At 44.0% G+C, this 25543-nt stretch overlaps 1 protein-coding gene across 4 annotated transcripts in view; it reads right to left on the minus strand.

Moving 5' to 3' along the window:
- Positions 1 to 24890, minus strand: part of NEK10 (NIMA related kinase 10) — a 267365-nt gene extending 242475 nt beyond the window's left edge. For 2 of the 4 annotated variants that reach the window (XM_061395694.1, XM_061395692.1), the window contains exons 1-3: positions 24802 to 24890; positions 2322 to 2445; positions 1902 to 1962 (exon numbers count right to left, since the gene is read on the minus strand). In XM_061395694.1, the coding sequence (XP_061251678.1) occupies positions 1902 to 1962; positions 2322 to 2395 (135 nt within the window). In that variant the 5' untranslated portion in view covers positions 2396 to 2445; positions 24802 to 24890. Of the gene's footprint in view, positions 1 to 1901; positions 1963 to 2321; positions 2446 to 24385; positions 24596 to 24801 lie in introns of those variants that run through there. The other 2 variants (XM_061395693.1, XM_061395695.1) reach the window with 2 other exon arrangements.
- Positions 24891 to 25543: the final 653 nt, after the last annotated feature.

Here is a 25543-nt window from a genome sequence, read left to right on the forward strand (position 1 = left end):
GGATGGTCCTAGAAATTATTATCCTTAGTGAAATAAATCAGAGAAAGACAAATTCTATATGTTACCACTTTAATGTGGACTCTAAAAAAATATATAAATGTAGTAAGTCCTCTATATACAAACCTTCAAGCTGCAAACTTTCAAAAATGTGAATTGGACATGCATGTCCAATCACGTAAGCTATTTCACATGTCTGGCATACATTATCACAGGTATGCATCCTCTACAAGTGGTTGTGCTTTTGTACAGTACTGTATGCTGCTGCTGCTGCTGCTAAGTCACTTCAGTCGTGTCCAACTCTGTGCGACCCCATAGATGGCAGCCCACTAGGCTCCTCTGTCCCTGGGATTCTCCAGGCAAGAACACTGGAGTGGGTTGCCATTTCCTTCTCCAATGCATGAAAGTGAGAAGTGAAAGTGAAGTAGCTCAGACGTGTCTGACTCTTAGCGACCCCATGGACGGTAGCCCACCAGGCTCCTCTATCCACGGGATTCTCCAGGCAAGAGTACTGGAGTGGGGTGCCATTGCCAGAGAACGGTATCTTTATTTCAAGCCCAGGAAGTCTAGAAGCAAGTGTACAAGCAGCAGTGATGTAGCTGGTACAACTGCACTTTTCAAGGTACTGTACTGTGTGATTTAAAATGTTTTCTTTGTGTGTGTGTGTGTGTTTTCTATGTATTAATTGTGTGAAAAGTATTATAAACCTATCGCAGTGCTGTACTATATAGCCAATTGTGATAGTTGGGTACCTAGGCTAATTTCGTTGGACTTACGAACAAATTGGACTTACGAATGCACTCTGGGAACATAACTCATTCATTGAAGGGGGACTTGCTGTATAACAAAACAGAAACGGACTCACAGATACAGAGAATAAACTAGTGGTTACCAGAGGGGAGAGGGGAATGGGGAGGGGTGATACATGCATAGAGGATTAAAAGGTACAAACTACTATGTATAGAACAAATAAGCTAATAGGATATATTATACAGCACAGGAAATATAGCCAATATCTTAAAAGATTTACGGAGTATAATCTTAAAAGAGTGAATCATTATGCTATACAACTGAATTTAATATAATATTGTTAATCAATTATACTTCAATAAAAATTTTTTTTACTGCTATAGGTCTCTGGTAAGTTTAGTAGATACAACAAAAGCCAGTAGGGCTGTATTACCACGTGAGCTCATAAACAAATTTGCCTAAACAAGTTTACCACAGTAGACTTTGGAATCTTGCTCCCAGGGTTCAAATCCCAGCTCTGTCATTTACTAATTGACCATGCTAAATAAGTATCTGCTGTTTTCATTGCTATTAGCATTTCTGTGTTATTCCCCAAGCCTTCACGGATAGCCTCTAATCTCACGCCTCTCCAAAGTCTTACAGAAGCTAAACCAAAAAAACATCTAGAGATAAATTCAAGTGGCAGTACCATTCTTTCCATTAAAAAAAAAAAAAAGCTATTATAAAAATAGTCAAAACTCACTCCTTCATTTCCCCTGTTTTTGGTGAGATATACTTTGCAGCCAGCATCAAGAGGGGTGCTATAGCAGTTGGGCAGCCTGAAAAGCAGGGAAGGGGAGAAGGAAAACGGGATGTACAGTGTTTTGGAGAAATCAACTCCCCTAGAGCTCTGCAGGGTCAGACACTGAGCATTCAATAGAAGAACGTATCCTTTCTATATTGATGTGTTTTACAGGTTAGCACCAGGCATGAGAGCAGAGGAATGAAAAGGCTGTGGATGCCCCTGAACCAGGTATGAGAGAAACAATTGGAAGAAAGATGAAACACGTGAAAGAACAAAGGAAAATAGATGTATCGTCATAAGATGTTCAATGGATCCTTTGGAAACATGATTTCTCTGTCATTAATGGACGTGCATTCTTTGAAAACACTACCTGTTGCTTGCTTGATTGAACGTTCAAAAGGCACAGAAGTCTTTTAAGATCTGAATAGTCCCTAGGAGAAAGAATAACACAGTGTCAACTGACAGAAGACTCTGGGTGAACCAGTTGTGCTACCCACTAGTAACATGGACCCCTGCCACTTGGAGGCCTGCTTTTATAGACTGAAACATATACAAACCAAACATCTCTTTAGTGAGTGAAGTCGCTCAGTCGTGTCCGACTTTTTGCGACACCATGGACTGTAGCCTACCAGGCTCCTCCGACTATGGGATTCTCCAGGCTGGAGAGGGTTAAAAAGGGCAAACATTTCAGTGGAGACTCTACCCCAGAGTAGGAGTTGTCAAGGATCTACACTGTGGTTGCTGGTCACTGCTTGAGTTAATAATAAGCAAAAACTCAGTATGGTGTTACCTGATGGTGACTCCTTGCTGTTTTTTATCAGTTGATTTTTCAGTGGCCTTCACTTTTTTGTCTTGATCAGGCATTGTAAACCATCAATGCCCCAGAATTAACATCGCATTCCTTTCAAAGTAAACTGGAAGGAAAAACTTTAGTTGGCTTGTGTGCTCCAAAATATTCTCAATTAATGCAAATCCACTTAAAACATTTATTTAAATATGCACAAACTAACATTTACTTCTAATACAATAATAAAAATGCTAATATGAGTAACATTTACTATTTATCATTCAAAGGCCTCTGGATACATTTAGGGCATAGTTTATAATTATAGTAGTGAAAAGTGAAAGTGAGTTGCTCAGTCGTGTCCAACTCTTTTCGACCCCATGGACTGTAGCCTACCAGGCTCCTCTCTCCATGGGATTTTCCAGACAAGAGTCCTGGAGTGGGTTGCCATTTCCTTCTCCAGAGGATCTTCCTGACCAAGGGATCGAACCGGGGTCTCCCACATTGTAGGCAGATACTTTATTGTCTGAGCCACAAGGGAAGTCAATTATAGTAGTACCTGAGCCTATATTTTCTGAGTCATTCTTGATTTCAAATATTCTGACTCATTACCCCCAACAAGTACTTTTCTGCTTGCCAGGAAAAGTGTCCATATTTGGGGTTTCCAAAATATTTATAAGCAAATACCTGAAGTCCCACCGACACTTTTATGCCATCTTACTTGTCTTTCTCGGTAAGTTTCCTTAACAGCACACTGCTAGTTTAGGGAGCTCCTCTCTCATCGTGGGTCAGTTCAGTTCAGTCGCTCAGTCATGTCCGACTCTTTGCAACCCCATGAATCACAGCACGCCAAGCCTCCCTGTCCATCACCAACTCCCGGAGTTCACTCAAACTCACATCCATCGAGTCGGTGATGCCATCCAGCCATCTCATCCTGTGTTGTCCCCTTTTCCTCCTGCCCCCAATCCCTCCCAGCATCAGAGTCTTTTCCAATGAGTCAACGCTTCGCATCAGGTGGCCAAAGTACCGGAGAAGGGAATGGCAAACCACTTTAGTATTCTTGCCTTGAGAACCCATTGTGGGTCATGTCCCTAAAAATTCCAGAGAAAGCTCCACCAACTGCACTGCACTTGCCAATGCATTACAGTGTCAAGGGCAACACACAAAATATCCTTGGATTTCCAGAATGCCTAAAACTTTCAGGCTGAATCCCCAAGTGGGACAACTGCAGCCATAATCTCTTCTGCCAGAACTGGGTCAGCCTTGCACAGTCCCTGAACTCACTTAAGCATCCTGTTTAAAACAAGACAATGGGCTCACAATCAAAATAGTCATTCATGCTAACCCTGGGGTCAACCAAACTAAATTACAATTTCAGCTCTCCCCAAGATGGAAACTTAAACTAGCCACTCAGGAATCTCCTGATTAGCACTAGTTAGGTAAGCAGCCTGATAAAACCCTCCATCCTCTTTGGGAAAAGTAACATTGCAATAACCAATCTGCTTTTTGACTAGTATAACTTCATTCCTATCTTCTTCTGCCTATAAAAAGTCTTTCATTTTGTACAGTTCCTTAGAGCTACTTTCTATCTGCTAGACAGAATGCTGCCCAGTTCATTAATTGATGAATAAAGCCAATAAGATCTTTAAAATGTACTCAATTAAGTTTTGTTTTTAACAATTCAGACAGTGGGGCATCCAGCCTGGGAATACAAGACAGTAAGCACCTCACTCTTCTGAATTAAGCCTTGTCATCATTATGGTCACCCTTCCTAGGATCTGATCAGGTGGTGGCTCAGATGTTAAAGCGTCTGCCTACAATGTGGGTGACCCAGATTCAATCCCTGGGTCAGGAAGATTCCTGGAGAAGGAAATGGCAACCCACTCTTGTATTCTTGCCTGGAAAATCCCATGGACGGAGGAGCCTGGTAGGCTACAGTCCATGGAGTCTCAAAGAGTCGGACACAACTGAGCGACTTCAGTTTCCTAGGATAAGCTTTAATACTTCTTTCCACCACTACTCAAAAGGTTAGTATGAGTTCAACAATGGAGAATAATTTATTTAATAAAGCCCTTCATTAATCAATTTCTGATTAAGTTGTTTTTGTTTCCAGAATAGAAACCAAAAAAAAGTTGAAGATACCCATACTTTCAATTACATGGAACATACAAAATTAAACATACTATTGGTTTAGTTCTTGATTGAATGTAAAATTTTCCAGTTGTGCTTCAATGCTACTGCTTGACTTCAGAGTGTTTTTCAGGCATGAAAAAGTATGCATTGTTGTCCTATAATTCCATGCCTTAATGTATTATACAATTAATGGTCAAAATCCAAGTGTTTCAGAAGTGCTGCCAAGTCGCTTCAGTCGTGTCCGACTCTTTGAGTTGGCAGCCCACCAGGCTCCCCCTTCCCTGGGATTCTCCAGGCAAGAACACTGGAGTGGGTTGCCATTTCCTTCTCCAATGCATGAAAGTGAAAAGTGAAAGTGAAGTTGCTCAGTTGTGTCCGACTCTATCGACCCCATGGACTGCTGCCCACCAGGCTCCTCCGTCCATGGGATTTTCCAGGCAAAAGTACTGGAGTGGGGTTTCAGAAGTACTTAGAGGCAAAAGGAATGGGTGTTTTACTGCAACAGAATCGAGCAAAATTTAATTTTGTAAAATGAACAAAGATAATATATCTAAGGATTTAAAATTATTTTCCCAGTATAGTTGCATATTTGTAACAAATAGTTCAGCTGGAATTGAGCCGAAGACCAAGGTTCTCATCACAGATGCACATTAAGCAAAGTACAATAACAGTATTTTAGGACTGTGCCCAGGACCTAAAACCATGGATTTATTCTTTCAACAAATATTTATTGAATGTGTACTATGTTCAATCTCAGATTGAAAAGTACTAAAGATAAAAGAGGCTACTCAGATATAGGCTTCTACTACAAAGAAAAACCCACTTAGGAACTTTAAAATATGTTTTGTGAGATATTCAGACAAAGATTTGTTTTGAGTGAGTGAGTGAAGTCGCTTAGTCGTGTCCAACTCTTTGCGACCCCATTGCTGTAACCCACCAGGCTCCTCTGTCCATGGGATTCTCCAGGCAAGAATACTGGAGTGGGTTGCCATTTCCTTCTCCAGGGGATCTTCCCGACCCACAGATGGAACCCAGGTCTCCCGCATTGTAGGCAGACACTTTAACCTCTGAGCCACCAGGGAAGCACAAGATTTGTTTTAGCATCTGTTTAAAAGAAAGAAAGGAGAAAGGGAGTAATAAAGGGAAGGGTAGGGAGGGAAAAAGGAAGAATGAATGATCTGTACATAATTTTTCAACAGCAAAAGATCCATTTTCATATATAAATATTAAAATGCCCCAAAAGTTCTAAAATAAATGGAAATCCAGTCAAAATAAATATAATCTAACTTCACCTTTCCTTCAAGAACAGAGGGAAAGTTCCATACAGATACACTGGCCTGTTGGCTTCCAATTCTGCTCAAACCATAGCTCCAGCCTGTTTTAGAAACAGGATGTCAAAGTCACAGTGATTAGCATGTGAAAATGTGCGGAAAAGCTCTTGGGCTTCTGAAGGTAGAGGACCACATCTGCCACAGTCTTACTGCTAAATGCCTTGTCTTATTCTGTGGTTTAATCTCTGTGATTTTATTGACTGGTGGGTGAACAGGAAATAATCCTCTAATAGTTTTATCAGTTTAAGATTAGCTTCTACTCTGTGAACTGGAAGAATGAAAATAGATAACTCTCTAGAAATGTTTCTCTTAATTAAACAGTAAACAAATTCACCAGAATCAGAAGAAACAGGCAATTGCCTTTAGGACAAAAAAGAAAATCCTTTGCACTTGGTGGCTGTTAAAATGGAAACTATTCTGAAAAAAAAAAATTCAAGAAGTTGGAAATACTATATTTAATTTAATCCCATATTTAATTAACAAAAATGATTACACTATACCAAACACTATTTAGATAGCATCACAGACTCAGTGGACATGGATTTGAGCAAAGTGTGGGAGACAGTGAAGAACAGGGCATCCTGGTGTGGTATAGTCCACCGCGTCGCATTAACCTGGACACGACTTGGTGACTAAACAACAAGAGGGCTATAATTCAAAACTGATGGGTGAGGAAAAGGGCGGTTCACATCTTAAGTCATTTTCTAGAAGCAAACAACTTTCTGAATTAGTGTTTCTCAGAGCTGAGGTGAGGGCAAGAGTCCTGCAGGCAGAGTTTGCCTCAGAGCCAGCACGTAAACCTGAGGGAAGGGTGGTTGGTCCTGAGGGAGATCCTAGCCTTCAGGGTAAGGGAGCAGGGCCCTAGGGGGCATTTCTGGGGCAGACCCCTCCCACATACCCTCTGCTGTAGCTCCTCTCTGAAGTACCTAGATAATAGCATTTGATGCACATTTCCTGAGTTGCTTTACAGATACAGATACATAATAAAGAAGAAATTAACTAGCTGATGATCATAAGCACCTACTGGCACCTGAAGATTGATGATGTTAATGCCCTGTAACCTCACCATCAACCAACCACGAAGGTGTAGGAGCTGATCTCACACTCCGAGACCCACCGACTCCCGAACCTGGCCTTTCTACACACTGCTGTATTTAAAATGGATAATCAACAGGGACCTACTGTATAGCACATGGAACTCTGTGGAGTGTTATGTGGCAGCCTGGATGGGAGGGGAATTTGGAGGAGAATGGATACATGTATATGTATAATGGAGTCTTTTGATGTTCACCTGAAATTATCACAATATTGTTTGTTAATTGGCTATATCCTGGTACAAAATACAAAGTTTAAAAATAAATAAAATAAAAATGCTTTGCTAAAAGGCATCAGGAAGTTCAGGTTTTTTGAGTATTAACTGCCTGGACTCCTTGCTAGGCCCCTGCACCGTCCTTCACCATAGCTTGTTGTTTAGTTGCTCAGTCATGTCCAACTCTTTGCGACCCCAGAGACTGCAGCATGCCAAGCTTCCCTGTCCTTCACTGTCTCTCAGAGTTTGCTCAAACTCAGGTCCATTGGGTCGGTGATGTCATCCAACTATCTCATCCTCTGTCGTCCCCTTCTCCTCCTGCCTTCAGTTTTTCCCAGCATCAGGGTCTCCTTCAATGAGTGGGCTTCTCACATCAGGTGGCCAAAGTATTGGAGCTTCAGCATCAGTCCTTCCAATGAGTATTCAGGATTGATTTCCTTTAGGATTGACTGGCTTGATCTCCTTACTGTCCAAGGGACCCTCAAGAGTCTTCCCGAACACCACAGTTTGAAAGCATCAATTCTTCAGCACTCAGCCTTCTTTATGATCCACTTCTCACATCCATACATGACTACTGGAAAAACCATCAAAGTGATGTCTCTGCTTTCTAATACACTGTCTAGGTTTGTCATAGCTTTTCTTTCAAGGAGTAAGCATCTTTTAATTTCATGGCTGAAGTCATCATCTGTGGTAATTTTGGAGCCCAAGAAAATAAAGTCTGTCCCTGTTTCCATTGTCTCCCCATCTATTTGCCATGAAGTGATGGGACAGAATGCCATGATCTTAGTTTTTTGAGTTTTAAGTTTTAATGTTGAGTTTTAAGCCAGGTTTTTCATTCACTGCAGCTAGATGTCAGCAGACTAGCTTTACTGTGCGTGGGCTAGTGGACCTGAGTTTGGTTCTGTGACACAGGCACTGCTGACTGGGGCAAAGAGACTCCAGTAGCTTAAACAAAATTATCCCAAAAAAGAGACCCAAAGCTGGCTGCTAGAAGCAAAACTCTGAAGCCAATACCTGGGCACAAACCATCCTTGGAGATGGGGCCTCTGTGGACATCCACATTCCCCACGGATCAGTGTGGTTGATGGGGATTCAAGGGCCAGGCTGCAGGTGCACATGGAGCAGAGGCGGGGGCCGTAGCTGCCAACTGCCAAGCTAACCTCTCTCCTGCTAAGACTGACTTCTCTGAGTCCTTCCAGGTCTCCCTTCTCCTCCGCCCACGGGCTGCTTTGGGTCATTCAGCCTCAACTCATAAGTCCCCTCCTTGCTGAGGCCTCCCCAGCACCCATTTGCCCCACACTCTCACCACTCCACCCTGTTCCAGCCCCTCATGGGGCTCATCGACATCAGAACTCTAGCCAGTCACTGGTTTCCGTGCCCTGTGTGGGCAGGGACCACGTCCACTTTATCCCCACACACCAGACAAACGGCAGAGTAAGCACAGTGTGTGAAATCAAAAAGTATTTGTGCCACAATCTGTAACAAGTGGCTCAGGCATTTTTACCAAAGTTCACGAATTACTTGCTTTTTGTGCGTGGTATGCTCATTTGCTCAGTCATGTCCGACTCTTTGCAACCCCATGGACTGTAGCCTGCCATGCTCTTCTGTCCATGGGGTTTTCCAGACAAGAATATTGGAGTGGGTTGCCATTTCCTCCTCCAGGGGATCTTCCCAACCCAGGGACTGAACCCAAATCTCCTGCATTGCCAGCGGGTTCTTTACCACCAAGCCACCTGGGAAGCATTTGCTTCTTAACAATTGTTAATTTTGGAACTAGAGCCCCCCGTGACTCCCAAACCCTGAGTCTGGTGCTCCTCCTCCGAGCCCAGCACAAAACCCCACATCGCAGACCTGGGCCAAAAGCACGCAGTACTGGGCCTCCCACATTCTCCAGACACATTGCAGGTGACAGTAAATGTTTATTAAACAAAAAAATTAACGAATGGATGAATAAATAAAAGTTATTTTAAAAACCAATGTAATTATCCCTTTAGTTCAAAACTCTTTCATAAAACTTCCTTTTAAACCAAATGGATTGATAAGTATTTGCAATGTTATGATACTATTGAACACACTCAGGAATGACCTAACTCAGTATTTCCCAACCTTTTTGGCACCAGGCTCCAATTTTGTGGAAGACAATTTTTCCATGGACTGGGGTGGGAGGATGGTTTCAGGATGATTCAAGTATATTACATTTATTATGAACTTTATTTCCATTATTATTAGATTGTGATATATAATGAAATAATTAAACAACTTAATACAATACAGAATCAGATTATCTGGCATTAGATTCTCATAAGGAGCACACAACCCAGATCCCTCACATGCACAGTTCACATTGGGGTTCAAGCTCCCATGAGGATCTAATGCAACTGCTGACCTGACAGGACACAGAGCTCAGCAATGTGAGCAATGGGGAGTGGTTGTAAATACAGATGAAGCTTCCACTTGCTTGTCTGCAGCTCACCTCCTGCTGTGCAGCTCAGTTCCTAATAGGCCATAGACTGGTACCCCTGATCTAACTTATTCAACCTTTAGGAAGAAAATTAGAGTCCTCAAATTGTGGTGTTGGAGAAGACTCTTGAGAGTCCCTTGGACACCAAGGAGATCAAACCAGTCAATCCCAAAGGAAATCAACCCTGAATATTCATTGGAAGAACTGATGTTGAAGCTGAAGCTCCAATACTTTGGCCACCTGATGCAAGAGCTGACTGATTGGAAAAGACTCTGATGCTGGGAAAGATTAATGGTAGGAGGAGAAGGGGATGACAGAGGATGAGATGGTTAGATATTATCACCGACTCAGTGGACATGAGTTTGAGCAAACTCCGGGAAATAGTGAAAGACAAGGAAGCCCGGCGTGCTGCAGTTCATGGGGTTGCAAAGAGTTGGACACAACTTAGGGACTGAACAACAACAACAAAATAAGAGAATATTCATGAGCAGTGTTTCTCAAATTATCTATAAAGTTTTTTGTTTTTTTTTTTTAATTTCCAATATATTATGGACCAACACTTGTAACTGAGCAGTATCTTATTTGGCAAAATAAGTCCATCACTGATTATGTGCTTGGACAGCATGGTAATGTCAAATTGCCATAAGTATTTCTCAATGCTTGCTCCCAATTTTGTACTTCTCAGTCGTCGACATACTAGTCTGAAAGACCACCTGACTAGCACTGTTCTAGGTAACTGAGGTCTCTCCTTTCAAATAACAATATTGTTTTCACAGTGATGCTAGGTGACTCTCTGAAAACCACTGCCCTCCATGCGGTGCCTGAAAGGACTAACTCAGTCATTGTCAATTCTAGGACAACCAGGGGAGGACGGGAGTGGCTGGGTGTGGGCTCTTTACTGAGACCCCAAAATCCTATTTCTCTGCGTTCTTTGTACAGTTTCATTTTTTTTAAGTTTCCTGTGCTAAAAACAAAAATAGAAAACCACTCATTTTCTGACATTTATTTTATACATGAAGCCAGAGATTATAACACTTGCTACACAAATACATGTATTCATATGGGGACTTTCATTTGATTTTAAATGGAAAAGATGAAATTTAGTATTTTTTTCTTAAAAGGGGGAATGGGTTATAGAAGTGAAAGATTATATATAAAATACAAGTGCATATTGGGCTTCCCAGGTGGCACTGGTGGTAATGAATCCACCTGCCAATGCAGGAAACATAAGAGATGTGGGTTCTATCCCAGGGTCAGAAAGATCCCCTGGAGAAGAAAATGGCAACCCACTCCAGTATTCTTGCCTGGAGAATCCCATGGACAGAGGAGCCTGACGGGCTACAGTCCATTGGGTTGCAAAGAGTCGGACACAACCCAAGCAACTTAGTACAAGTGCATATTACTTTAAGAACAGAAACATTCATATCTTTACTCTGTACCTATCAGCCATGGAACCCAAATATTATCTCAGATCAGAGAGACAAAGCATTCCATACTTTATAGGATAGTCAAATGGTCTGGGGTTTTCAGCCCTAGTCAATTATGGGCATAATCACAGTTCTGACTCATTTTTGAATTTTAAACCCATTTTTAAAAAGAAACTCTCAAAAGTAATTCCTATCTCCTGTTGTCATCTGAAATTTGGGTTAATACTAAAAGAAAGATGTCAGAGACACACACCTCACTTAGTACTTGCAGGGCAAACACATATGACAGAGAAATACCCATGCCACAGTAAAATTGATTGTAATTAATGTAAATTGTGCAAATGTAAGCCCACTAATTGAACAACATGGTGAGTATCTGTGCCATGATTTTCAGGTTCTCTGCCCAGAAATTCTTTGTCATTCCCCAGTTGCTTTAACTGCTCGAGAGATCCTTACATGGCCTCATTTGATTCATTTCGGGAAATATCTTCAAATCCCACAAATAGAAGTTTTTCCTTCTAATCACTTAGGTTGCATCTTTGTAAACTATTCCATTTTACTTACTGCCTTTTATGCTTGTGTTTAGTCACTTGGTCATGTCCGCCTCTTTTGTGACTCCATGAACTGTAGCCCGCCAGGCTCCTCTGTCCATGCGGATTCTCCAGGCAAGAATACTGGAGTGGATTGCCATGCCCCCTTCCAGGGGATCATTCCAACCCAGGGATTGAACCCAGGTCTCCCGCTTGCAGGCAGGTTCTTTACCGTCTGAGCCACCAGGGAAACCCAAGAATACTGGAGTGGATAGCCTATCCCTTCTCCAGGGGAACTTCCCAACCCAAGAATTGAACCAGGATCACCTGCATTGTAGGCAGCTTCCTTATCAGCTGAGTTACCTGGGAAGCCCTTACTGCCTTTTGAAAGAAAGTGAAAGTCATTCAGTCATGTCTGACTCTTTGCAACCCCATGGACTATACACATACAGTCCATGGAATTCTCTAGGCCAGAATACTAGAGTAGGTAGCCTATCCCTTCTCCAGCAGATCTCCCCAACTCAGGAATTGAACTGGGATCTCCTGCATTGGAGACAGATCTTTACCAACTGAGCTATCAGGAAAGAGTTTTTAAACAAACAAACAAACAAACAAAAACAGTACTTAGAACATAACAGCAGTAAGAGTTTGGCATAACTAATAATAAACTAAGAGTTTATTATTTTTGAGAAATATAGTGAACCCCTATAACAAAAGGAAGTTAGAACTACTTGTGCCAACAACAGGAAGTCTTTCCTTCTTTCCTTGACAGAATGACGGCTAACCTCCATGTTAAATGTCAAGATGCAGTCTGTCTGTGCTCAGGGAGGTATTAAAAACAAAGAACTTTCAGTCCCACAAACAGCTGGAAATGCAAAGTGAAAAATCATTGCTCCAGGTCCTTTACTTATACACATATTTTCTTAAAGTCCCTTTAAAATTTTGAGAAAAAAAAAGTGGTTAAAATGTGTATGTGTGTTAGTCGCTCACTCGGGTCCAACTCTCTGTGAACTCATGTTCTGTAGCCCACCAGGCTCCTCTGTCTGTGGGATTCTCCAGGCAGGAATACTGGAGTGGGTTACCATTCCCTTCTCCATAAAATAAGATAGGATTCAAAAAAAGTTATAATTCACATAGACCAACCAGAAATAAGGAAAATGTGTTCAAATGTACTGGTTAAATGATATTTTCTCAATCTTGACAACTGTATCACGGTGCCACAGGCTGCTAACGTTAGGGGAAGCTGAGTGGAGGGTACATGGGAGCTCACTGTACGATTTTTGCAGCTTTTATGCAATTCTCAAGTTATTTCAAAATAAACATTAAAAATACATTGGGAGACTTCCCTTGTGGTCCAGTGGTTAGTACTCCATGCTTCCACTGTGTCCCTGGTCGGGGGACTAAGATCCCGACCACAAGCCACATGGCACAGTCAAGAAAAACCAGTGTATTGGCCACTTGAGCAGTTTATTTTAGTAAAGTGTTCTGAGAATAGACAAAGCATTTCTTTTTACAAAGAATAATTATACTTAACGTCACAGATATAGGAGCTTGGTCTTTAGAAAAGTATAAATCCTGCACAGAAAGCATCAGATTATGTTGGACAAACCACTGGAAAATAAAACACACCCAGAAATTTTAAGTGATCAAAAAGCAAAAGAACTGTTAAGAAATAGGACTTGTTCATACCTACTGTAGCTCACAAAGGGAGTCTCTAAACTATGGGCTTGATTCTTGTATCATATTGTTATGGTTCCTCAGTGGGAAATATGGGTGGAGTTAGCAGAACAGACAGTTATCACAAGAAAGGCCCTCCTGGAACATGTAGTATCAGGGGTATGTCACCTTCCAGGCTCACTGCTACTGCTGCTGCTAAGTCGCTTCAGTTGTGTCCGACTCTGCGTGACCCCATAGACGGCAGCCCACCAGGCTTCCCCGTCCCTGGGATTCTCCAGGCAAGAACACTGGAGTGGGTTGCCATTTCCTTCTCCAATGCATGCAAGTGAAAAGTGAAAGTGAAGTCGCTCAGTCGTGTCCGACTCTTAGCAACCCCGTGGACTGCAGCCCACCAGGCTCCTCCATCCATGGGATTTTCCAGGCAAGTGTACTGGAGTGGGGTGCCATTGCCTTCTCAGGAACACCTTTAAATGAATGACACCCGCAGAGTAGATGACCAAGCAGCAGAGCTTCAGCGAGGCCTGAGATGGTACATCCTCCTTAAAGGGTTTCAAAAGCACATTAAAAATGAAGCATAACAGGGGCTTGTCCAGTGGCTAAGAGTCCATGTTTCCAATGCAGGGGGCCCAGATTCGATCCATGGTCAGGGGACTAGATTCCACATACCGTAACTAAGGATTCGTATGCTGCAACTAAGACCCAGAGCAGCCAAGTAAATAAAATAAATATATTATTTAAATGAAGCAAAACAAGATACCAGTATAGGACAAGCAAAACAGACCGATAGGTCCCCTGGGGCCGATCAAGATTCAGTGCCTTTAATGAACACAGGAAGAAACAGAGGCTCAGAGAGGGAAATGTGTCGAGGCCATAAGGCACTTTGAGTCTGAATATTAAAGGCAGCTCAGAGGGAGACGGAAAAGGAGAATTTGTTGACATTGGCCCTTAGATGAGAGCAAAGGTTGACATATGACAAGCGATGCTTGCATAACTTCACCTCCTGGACTTTGGTGTGCTTACAAATATGCACCCACTCATCCAGGTTCACTCATGAGAACTAGGTAGGTGGTGAGTCTTAACCATCACACGGAGCCAAAGGTGCAGTTATAACAGAACTGCCACTGGCAGAAGCAGCGGCGGTAAAGGGCAAGTATCGTCAGGGCCTTGCTCCCAGGTCAGCAGACTTGACACCTTCCCTAGCACAGTTTGTTCTTTAAACAACCTTCTGCTTTCTGTTTAAACAAGTGCCTGGGGGATAAAAGAACCAAAAATAAGAAGAGCATCCTGACTGCCTCCCACTCATTCCTCCGAATGTTTACTGAGCAACTGCTAGAGGTTAGACGGCTCAGCAGTAAAGAATCTGCCAGTTCAGGAGACGCGGGTTCCATCCCTGGGTCAGGAAGATCCCCTGGAGGAGGGCACGGCAACCCACTCCAGTGTTCTTGCCTGGAGAATCCCATGGACAGAGGAGCCTGGCGGGCTACAGTCCACGGGGTCGCAAAAGAATTGGGCACAACCGAGCGACTAAACAACATCATAGGTTAGACGTGCCTATAAGTGTCTGCTTTCATCATCTTCTGGTGAATCTAACCCAAGGTGGGCTGAGAGTGCTGTTTCACATATACATCGCCATAAGTAAATTAGCTGGCTAGTGAGAAGCTGCTGTACAGCACAGGGAGCTCAGCTCGCTGCTCTGTGATGACCTAGAGGGGTGGGATGGGGGGAATGGGAGGTCCCAGAGGGGGGCATATATGTATACACACAGCTGATTCACTTTACTGTACAGCAGAAACTAACACAACATTGTAAAGCAATTATATCCCAATTTTAAAAAAGTTAACAGGAATATATGGCAACAGACATCATTATCGTTTTCCTATTTTCAAGCTTTATTTCCCATTTTATTAGTAAGCCTTTTGTGACAAAGGATGATGCCCACAGATAGGGTAGAGCCCCTATGGGCCCCCTCAACTGCCCCTGCGTGGCGTTTGTGCCTGTGCTCAGGCCCGTGTGGCTGCTCACACAGGTCTACTTGTGACACAGTGCAGAAGATGCCTCTGAGAGGGAAAGTGAACCTGAAACCCATGTACTAAGTAGGGACACTGTAAAGGGAAAAAGGTCCAGATGGTTTGAAGAAAGAACTTATATTAACCAGTCGATAAAAACAACTAAAGTAGCACATCAAACTTCTCTTTATTCACTGACCTCCATACACAGTAAGATTACATTCAATTCTGATACTGTGTGACAGAGAAAGGTGACAATGATATTCATTCATTCCTTCTGGAAACAATTTTTGATCTCTTCTTATATGGCAGACACTGACGCTACTGTATTGAATAAGACATGGTAAAAAAAAAAAAATGCCTTCCCCCACAAAGTCAGCCTTCATGGAAATAAATCATGATAATAAGTGAGTATGCATTCAGCCCAACCAACCAGATCCTCAAAGAATAAAGAGAATACCAGATGAACACATCGATGTTCATAACAAACAGCAGCACTGAATTACTTTCTGAGCCACAAAATAAAATTGCTTCGTCTAATCATATTTCTTTATTAAGTGCATATTTAATTTATTGTGCTCTGTGCACAAGACACTACTGGAGGCTTCAGAAGCATCTGTCCACAACTCAGCTGTGCAGGCAATCAGAAACGTGGAGGTTAAGCAACACGAAACTGCTGATATTGGGGCCTTAAAAAAAAGAACAGCCTAATGCATGGAAGTAAATAGGAACCCTAGAAAGGTCAAAAAGCAGAGAAAATTAGTTTCTCAAGGAGGTTATAAATTGAATGAGTTTAAGGGAAAGAAAGCCCAGTGGGGGCTGATGAAAGAGTTCTGGAAAGGTGTGTGTGATGGATCAGGAGCACGGGGTGGTAGGTGGAGTAGGGTTGGAGGAAACAGAGCAGATGAGCTGGGCTGGAGAGCTGATGCTGACCTCCTGGGCTATAGCTAACATTTGAAACAGAAGAGTCTCAAATAGTCTCAAATCAAGAGCAGCGCTTGGGCATGAACCTTGGGAAAATGACACTTCCTCTTCCTCAGGCCCTCACTCATTAGATCTCTATTTTTCTACTCAGTGTGGTTCCTGTCTGTCTGCATCTCTGCATCCTCACCACTTATACCCTCATCTGCATCACCACCCCCTGCAGGAACCCCCTGGTTCCTGAACTGCAGGAACCACTTCCTAAATGGACTCCCAACCTCCAGTTTCTCTCTCTTCCCAACAACAAAGCTGTTCTCTGCATAGCATCGAAAGCATTTTTTTTTTTTTTGGTACAAAACTGACCAATTGAGCCTTCATGGGCTTCCCATTTCTCTCAGCATAAAAACAAAACATAAGGAGGTCCATGAGTGTCCTGTGAGATGAAGCCTCAGCTCCCAACAGCTCCACTCAGACCTGGGCCCAGACCCGTTTTTCCTGGACTGAAGGGCTAGATTAGTGCTGAAAGGCCTGGAAGTCTCATTCATCTCAAGGGAATTTTCTCTGATCTCCATGCCTTGAAGCTCTTAATAAGGGGCAGATTCCAGCAATAATTCAATAAAGATGCATATCTGGCTCCTTTCGTTTACTATACACTAGTCAGGGATGCGAGTGACAGAGAGTTTGCTCATCCGCAGCATCCAGCTCAGCACTGCTGGTTTATAACAAAATGGAAGTGCTCAATAAATGATTGCTGAATGAATGAATGCACAAACAAACCCCAAGTGAAAGTGACCGGGAAGCTCCAGGTATAACTGGAGGATCACTGTTTATAGATGGAGAATAAAGATCATGAAAAAACTCTCACAAAGGACATGTCTGCCCTAGCTGACCAGCATCTAGTCACAGAATGTTGGTTTTACCAAAGTCTCTTTAAAAACACATGGAAGCCACAAAATAAGTAAGATATCTGTGTTAAATATGGGCTGCCTCAAATATACACGAATGGGACGATAACACTTCCTACAGGAAAGATGAGTATTGACGTTGATGTCAAGTGTAGCCCATGCACATGCATACACATGTCGTACGCATGCCGTGGTCTCCACTGATGCATGCTAACAGGCTTGGGGCGGTGAAGTCTTCCAGCTGCCTGACTGGGATGCAGCAGCGGTGGAGGAGACCTGGTGTCTACTTGCCCACCGAGTGACCTCAGACAGTCCCTGGGCCTCTCTGATGATTAGTTCCCTCATTTACAAGAAAACAGAAACAATAATGTCCCCATTATAAGATGGTAGTCAGGATAAAACTAAACTCTTTTAAAGTTGTCCAGGGCACTTCCCTGGTAGTCCAGAGATTAGCACTTCCACTGCTCTTGGTCCAAGTTCGATATCTGGTTTGGGAACTAAGATTCCCGCATGCTGCATGGTAGGGCCCAAAACAAAACAAAAGAAGCTGTCGGTAGCTAGCTCAGGTGTTATTATGACAGTTTTTCTAAATACTATTATTGGTAACATTACTGCTACATCAGCTTGAAGAGATTGTCATGCTTATTTGAAGTCATTTACCTGTATTCACTGACTTTGGTTCACAAATGACAAACACTGACATAAAATGAAAAAAAAAAAAAACCACTGTTTTTAATGCCACAAATAGTCTTCATTTTAATTTGTTACCTCTGATGTTAGTTTGGATTTACTATTACAGGCACTTTGCTGTATTCATTTAATCCTTACACAACCCTGGGATGAGGCTGGGTTGTATCTCCAGCTCACAGATGATGGAACTGACTGAGTTTCGGTAACTTGGCCAAGATCTCATATCTGGCAACAGTAACAACAATAAAAGCAAATGTTTATGCGGGCTTGCCCTGTGCCAGGACCATTCTGCTTCTATCAGATCAGATCAGATCAGATCAGTCGCTCAGTCATGTCCGACTCTTTGCGACCCCGTGAATCGCAGCATGCCAGGCCTCCCTGTCCATCACCAACTCCCGGAGTTCACTCAGACTCACGTCCATCGAGTCAGTGATGCCATCCAGCCATCTCATCCTCTGTCGTCCCCTTCTCCTCTTGCCCCCAATCCTTCCCAACATCAGAGTCTTTTCCATTGAGTCAACTCTTCGCATGAGGTGGCCGAAGTACTGGAGTTTCAGCTTTAGCATCATTCCTTCCAAAGAAATCCCAGGGCTGATCTCCAGAATGGACTGGTTGGATCTCCTTGCAGTCCAAGGGACTCTCAAGAGTCTTCTCCAACACCACAGTTCAAAAGCATCAATTCTTCGGCGCTCAGCCTTCTTCACAGTCCAACTGTTTTGCTTCTATACATTAACCAATATTAATATAAATCTAACAAAGCTATAAGGCAACTACCTGTACTGTCCCCATTTCACAGATCAAAGAACTGAGGCCCACAGAGGTTAAGTAATTTCTCAGAGTCACAGAGCTGTAAGTCCCTGGTGGATGAGCAGGAATTTAAGGCCAGGCAGGGCCCTCCTTATTAACTGAATTCTATACTAACTCTTCCTTTTGGTTGCCTTTATCCTGCTATTTGCCTAAGTGAACTTTCTAGGTAAATGTTATCACCTTAATAATAAAATATTACTTCAGACACATTTTTCTCAAATCAATTAACAATTCCCTGTCATTTATGCAAAATACACTAAATATTGTGTGACTTTTCCCTGATGGCCCAGGATCAATGTCAAGGCTGCTGTGCGTTATCCAGTCTGCCTCTTGTCTTTATTTCAATTTTTGTATAAGGGTTTTTTAGTCTCTCTTCTAGATACGTGCCATTTGATGGTCATTTTGTTGTTTTGATTCTCTTGAGGGTTATAAAGCTAGATTTCTTGTCAACTATGCTGCTGCTGCTACTGCTGCTGCTGTTGCTAAGTCGCTTCAGTCGTGTCCGACTCTGTTCGACCCCAGAGACAGCAGCCCACCAGGCTCCCCGTCCCTGGGATTCTCCAGGCAAGAACACTGGAGTGGGTTGCCATTTCCTTCTCCAATGCATGCAAGTGAAAAGTGAAAGTGAAGTTGCTCAGTCGTGTCCGACTCTTAGTGACCCCATGGACTGCAGCCTACCAGGCTCCTCCATCCATGGGATTTTCCAGGCAAGAGTACTGGAGTGGGGTGCCATTGCCTTCTCCATTGTCAACTATAAGTACTCCTAATACAAGACTGAATAAGCTCTGAACTGAGCTGACCTCATGAATGTGACAGCATGACCTTTATGATGACTGTTGCAGATTTCAGCTGAGATGAAGGGAACTCTGACCTCTAGATATGGATGAGCATCATTTTACCAAATGAGAAACCATCTATTTTACTCAGTGCTCATTTTCATGATTTTTTTTTTTAATCACACATGTCAGGGGATATATGAGTATATGTAGAGTTCACTTTCCTGTGGAAGACCAGGTCTCAAAAATATAAGAGTAATTTCCAAATCTAAGCCATATAACCTGTTCCCATGGTGACACTTTCTATCCCCCATATCCTGCTTTATTTTCATCTCTTTATTTCTCTCTCCCAAGCAAAGCATAATAGAAACAGCTAACACAGGGCCCCCAAACCCCAGGCCATGGGCCAGTACCTGTTGCTGCCTGTTAGGAACCAGGCTGCACAGCAGGAGGTGAGCAACAGAAGAGCTAGCCAAGCTTCACCTGTATTGCAGCCGCTACATACCACTCCCTTACTACCTGAGCTCCGCCTCTGTTCAGATCAGCAGTGACATCATAAATCCTGAAACCATCGCCCGCTCCTCCCTCATTGCTGCCCAGTCTGTGGAAAAATTGTCTTTCATGAAACTAGTCCCTGGTGCCAAAAAGGTTGGGGACTGCTGAGCCAACATGTACATGGAACTTCCTACATACCCACCATCGGTTCAGTTCAGTTCAGTCACTCAGTCACGTCCGACTCTTTGCAACCCCATGAACTGCAGCATGCCAGGCCTCCCTGTCCATCACCAACTCCCGGAGTTTACTCAAACTCATGTCCATTGAGTCAGTGATGCCATCCAGCCATCTCATCCTTTGTCGTTCCCTTCTCCTCCTGCCTTCAATCTTGCCTAGCATCAGGGTCTTTTCCAATGAGTCAGCTCTTCATACCAGGTGGCCAAAGTATTGGAAGTTTCAGCTTCAACATCAGTCCTTTCAGTGAACACCCAGGACTGATTTCCTCTAGGATGGACTGGTGGGATCTCCTTGCAGTCCAAGGGATGCTCAAGAGTCTTCTCCAACATCACAGTTCAAAAGCATCAATTCTTCGGCGCTCAGCTTTCTTTATAGTCCAACTCTCACATCCATACATGACCACTGGAAAAAACCATAGCCTTGACTAGATCAACCTTTGTTGGCAAAGTAATGTCTCTGCTTTTTACTATGCTGTCTAGGTTGGTCATAACTTTCCTTCCAAGGAGTAAGCGTCTTTTAATTTCACTGCTGCAATCGCCATCTGCAGTGATTTTGGAGCCCAAAAAATAAAGTCAGCCACTGTTTCCCCATCTATTTGCCATGAAGTGATGGGACCGGATGCCATGATACCCACCATAGTTCTAAGAAATTTGTCTCTACTGATTCATGTAAGGCTCACAACAACTTCATTTTACATGCAGGGAAATTGAGGTGCCAAGATTAAGTAATGCAGCAGAGGCCCTGTGTACAGCAGCGGCGGAGCTGGAATTTGAACCCAGGCATCTGGGGTGAGACTCTGAGTTCTACGGATTCTGGGCTACCACCCTTGGGAAACTGGGCTCTGAAAGCACAGGGTCTTGGTTTCACTCCCTGCTGGATACCCAGAAAACGTTTATCTCCTCTCCACCTCTTCAAGGGCTCCATGCAGTCTACTCTGACTATCCTCAAAGTCTGTTTGGCTCAGACAGGCAGGGTGACATTCTAGGCCTTTCTTTCACCTACTTGAGACTTTGCTGGTTACACTTGCTTTTGCCCCATCCTTATCTGGCAGAGCACCCTGGATTCATCAAATGCACACAAAGCTCTCACTTGAGTCCTTTACCTGTATCAGAGCTGTTGCTGTACACAGAAGTTTGTGATCAAGTAGTACAGTATAGTGTGTGCGCTTCCCAGGTAGCATAGTGGTAAAGAATCCGCCTGCCAATGCAGCAGACATGAGAGATGTACATTTGATCCCTGGGTCAGGAAGACCCCCAGGAGGAGGGCATGGCTACCCATTCCACTATACTTGCTTGGAGAATCCCATGGACACAGGAGCCTGGCAGGTACAGTTCATGGGGTAGCAAAGTGTCAGACCCTACTGAAATGACTAGCACGCATGCACACATTCAAGCAGTATGGTGTGACTAGGTTATAGGATGATGTCCTAGAAATTCACTTGACTGAACTAACTGATTTTTACCTTTTGTGAACTGACCATGGAAATTTCACAATTCCAACTTTAGTGTTTCTTGTTCTACTTTTAAAAGACTTTATTCTTTAGGGCAGTTTTAGGTTTACCACAAATTTGACAGGGAGGTATAGAGATTTCCCATGTACCCCCCTACACACTAGCATAGCCTCCCTCATGATTAATACTACTTGCAGATGGCACAGTTATTCCCAAGGATGAACCTACATTAACACATCATTATTATCCAGAGTCCATAGGTTACTTTAGAGTTCACCACCTATGTACAACAGACCATTGGTTATCAGGGGTTAGTAGGCCATGGAGGAGGAATAAACAGGTAGAGCACAGAAGATTTTTAGGATAGATTTTTACATACTCTGTATGACATCATAATGGTGGATACATGCATTATGTCCAAACACATAGCATAGCCTCCCTCATGATCAATACTACTTGCAGATGGCACAGAACAAGAAACACTGAAGTGTGGAATTGTGAAATTTCCATGGTCAGTTCACAAAAGGTAAAAATCAGTTAGTTCAGTCAAGTGCAATTTCTAGGACATCATCCCATAACCTAGTCACACCATACTGCCTGGATGTGTGCATGTGTGCTAGTCATTTCAGTAGGGTCTGACACTTTGCTACCCCATGAACTGTACCTGCCAGGCTCCTGTGTCCATGGGATTCTCCATGGACATAGGATACTTTGTATCCTACGTACAACACCTATGGTGAACTCTGTACAACACCTATGTACAACATTATGATTCATACAGAGTATGTAAAAATCCACCCTAAAAATCTGTGCTCTACCTGCTTATTCCTCCTCCACTGCCTGCTAACCCCTGATAACCAATGATCTTTTCACTGTCCCCATAGTTTTGCCTTTTCCAGAATGTCATATAGTTGGAATTATACAGTATATAGCCTTTTCAGATTGGCTTCTTACTCTTCTTAGTAATATGCATTTAAGGTTCCTCCATGTCTTTCCATGGCTTAATAGTCATTTCTTCTTATTTTTGCCTGTACTGCGTCTTTGTTGCTATGCGAGAGCTTTCTCTAGTTGTGGCGAGTAGGGGCTACTCTCCAGTTGTGGGGTGCAGGCTTCTCGTGGTAACTTCTCTTGTTCCTGAGAATGGGCTCTAGGCTCCCAGGCTTCAGTAGTTATGGTGTGTGGGCTTAGTTGCTCCAAGGCATGTGGGATCGTCTCCCACCAAGGACTGAACCCATGTCCCCTGCACAGGCAAGCACACTCTTAACCACCAGACCATGGAAGTCCCTGAATTTCTTTTTAGCTATGAATAGTATTCCATTGTCTGGATGCACCACAGTATATTTATTCATTCCCTCTCTGAAGGACATCTTGGTTGTTTGCAGATATTTGGTAACTGTGACTAAAGCAGCTATAAACATCCTTGTGAATGTTTCTAATTTTTTAAAAAATTTAGTTGGAGGATAATTGCTTTACAGTTGTGTTGATTTGTGCCATACAACAACGTGAATCAGCCATAAGTATACATGTGTCGCCTCCTTCTTGAACCTCCCTCACTCCCACTCCCCATTCCATCCCACCCCTCTAGGTTGTCACAGAGTAGCAGGTTGAGTTCCCTATATCAAGTCATTTAGTCTTTAAAATAACTCTATGAGGTGAGCGTTATTATTATCCCAGTGCACAGATAAAGAAGCCACAGACAAGGGACCACAAAGCCAAATGGTTGGAGCCAGGATTCAAAGCCATATACTTGGGTTTGAATATATCTGATTCAAAGCCCATCTCTTGCAAACTACACTGTACTGCCAAGTTGCTTCAGTTGTACCCGACCCTGTGCGACCCCATGGACTGCAGCCTACCAGGCTTCTCCATCCATGGGATTCTCCAGGCAAGAACACTGGAGTGGGTTGCCATTTCCTTCTCCAAAACTACACTGTACTCTCTGTTTTCCATGTTAAACTTATGCCATATAACAGCAGCTACCATTAATATGATTATAGCATGAAATATGGATTGAGAATTGAAGTAGTTTTCAACACCAAGGATCTTGAAATCAAAGTAAAACCTGTAAATTCAGCATTCATCTTTCATAGGTAAAAGCTTTACTGGATGCCATGAAAAACAGTAACTTCTCCTTTTAGAGAATCATCCATTTAACCAGCATTCATCGAGCCCCTGCTACACGGAGGGTACTCTGACAGACATGACAAACGGTGAGTAGGACAGACGTTGCCTCGGCCCTCAGAGTGTGTGTCTAGAGGAGGAAGCAGACACATGACACAGAGTGACTGGGGAGTGAGGGCAGGGTTGCGGAATGTCCAGAAGTGGAGCCCACTGCAGGCAGTGTGAGCAGCAGGTGAATCGGCACACACCGGAAAGAGGGCAGCTGTTCTAGGAGCAAAGGCAGACCTGCTGAGGGAAGGCCTAACCAGGAAGTCTGGATGGGATGACAGGCAGTCTCAGCAGGAAGTGAAATGCCCTTGTATGTTTTTAAAGAAACATCAGTCTACCAATAGATGGAAAAATGGATAGGGACAGTCGGGAAAGGTGGACCCTTGTTGAATTTAACCAAAATACTGGTGGAAATGATAATGCAAGAAGGGCGACAGTGAGGTGGGAACTGATTTGACAGCTATGAAGAAGGCACCGCCTTGATAACTGGTGGAAATGAAGCAGAGGCAGTGAATGTCAATTGTCTAGATGTGGTTTTGGTGTCTTGGTGCCTCGGATAAGGAATCCAAGGGCGAGACACTCCGTGAGAACAGGGAAGATGATGTTTAAGCCTGCACACGTGTGGAGCTAACTCGCAGTTGGGTTCTGGGGTCTGGCGCGAGCGGAGCAGCCTAGGCTGAAGGTGGAGGTTTTCAAGGAATCAGTAGACGTGTGCTGCCTGGAGGCATGGAACTGGACAGGCTCACCCACGTGGAGCAGAGAAGCAGAGGGAATGTCAGAACAGCACCATATAACGGGAAGGCAGAGAAGCGACGCCCAGAAACGGTTTTATGAAGGAGTCACCAGAGGTTTAGGAGCAAACTGGGAGAGACACACTCAGGCTTCCCGTAAACAGAGTAAGTACTTTAGGGACCTGAAAGGACCATCACGCATCGTCGATGACACTTACCGAGCATCCTTCCGCCCAATACCACCCGTCTGCTAAGAGACTGGCTCACAGTGACTCCCGCAAGCCCGAGAGCCCGCACCCTCTGCCCTGCCTCCTGCCTAGGAGCGCTCACTGCGAGGCCGCAGGCTGCTCCGCAAGCACCCGCGGGCATCTCTCTGGAGACCCTGCTGAAACCGCGAGCCGGCGGAGGGAGGCTTTCTACGACTCACTCACCGCCCGAGGGAGGGCCCCTCCTTCAGGCCGAGGCGCATCTCATCGTTTCTGCTGCGGTCACGCTGCTCTGGTTCGGGGCCTGTCTTCCTTGGCCCCACCTCGCGCGCTGTCCCCTCAGTCTCAGGGGTATCGCTGCCCGTAGCGCCGTTGGTGCTCCAGTCAAATGCTCCTTCCGGCCACCAACCTTCGCTGCCTCAGCCAATGCCGACGCCTCTTGTTCCGCCCGTCGGGCGTCTCACCCAGTCACTTGCGGCCGTTCTGGGGCCGTGGAGACGGGGACGCCGGCCTCAGGTTGCCGTAGCAGCGGAGAACGCGCAGGGCCACGCGGCGCCGCGCGAGCGGGGAGGTGGGGCTTGAGGGGCGCGGCGCCGCCTCCCACAGACTCTAGCTGCGCTCCGGGCTCCTGTGGACTCGGGTACCAACCTTCGGCGCTTGAGATAAAATGGGTGGGAAAGAGCAGCTTCACTTTGGGGTGCTTAATTTCAAGAACTGGTATGGACTAGAAATCAACTACCTTTCAAAGCAGATTTACTGTGAAAAGTTTCAGATCAGGGCAACCTGCTGAGGAGCCTCTGTGTGACGTAGAGACACGTTGAACGATTCTGGCCCGCAGCAGGAGATGGGGACATGGTGTGAGCCGCGTGGACACTGGTCACCAGCTCGTTTGTGGGGTTGAGCAAGGAGCTTAATCTTTCGTGAGAGCCTGAATCTTTTTATTGAGAAATGTTTGAATTTTATGACA

This window comes from Bos javanicus, chromosome 22, assembly GCF_032452875.1.
Source record: "Bos javanicus breed banteng chromosome 22, ARS-OSU_banteng_1.0, whole genome shotgun sequence".
Classification (NCBI taxonomy): domain Eukaryota; kingdom Metazoa; phylum Chordata; class Mammalia; order Artiodactyla; family Bovidae; genus Bos; species Bos javanicus.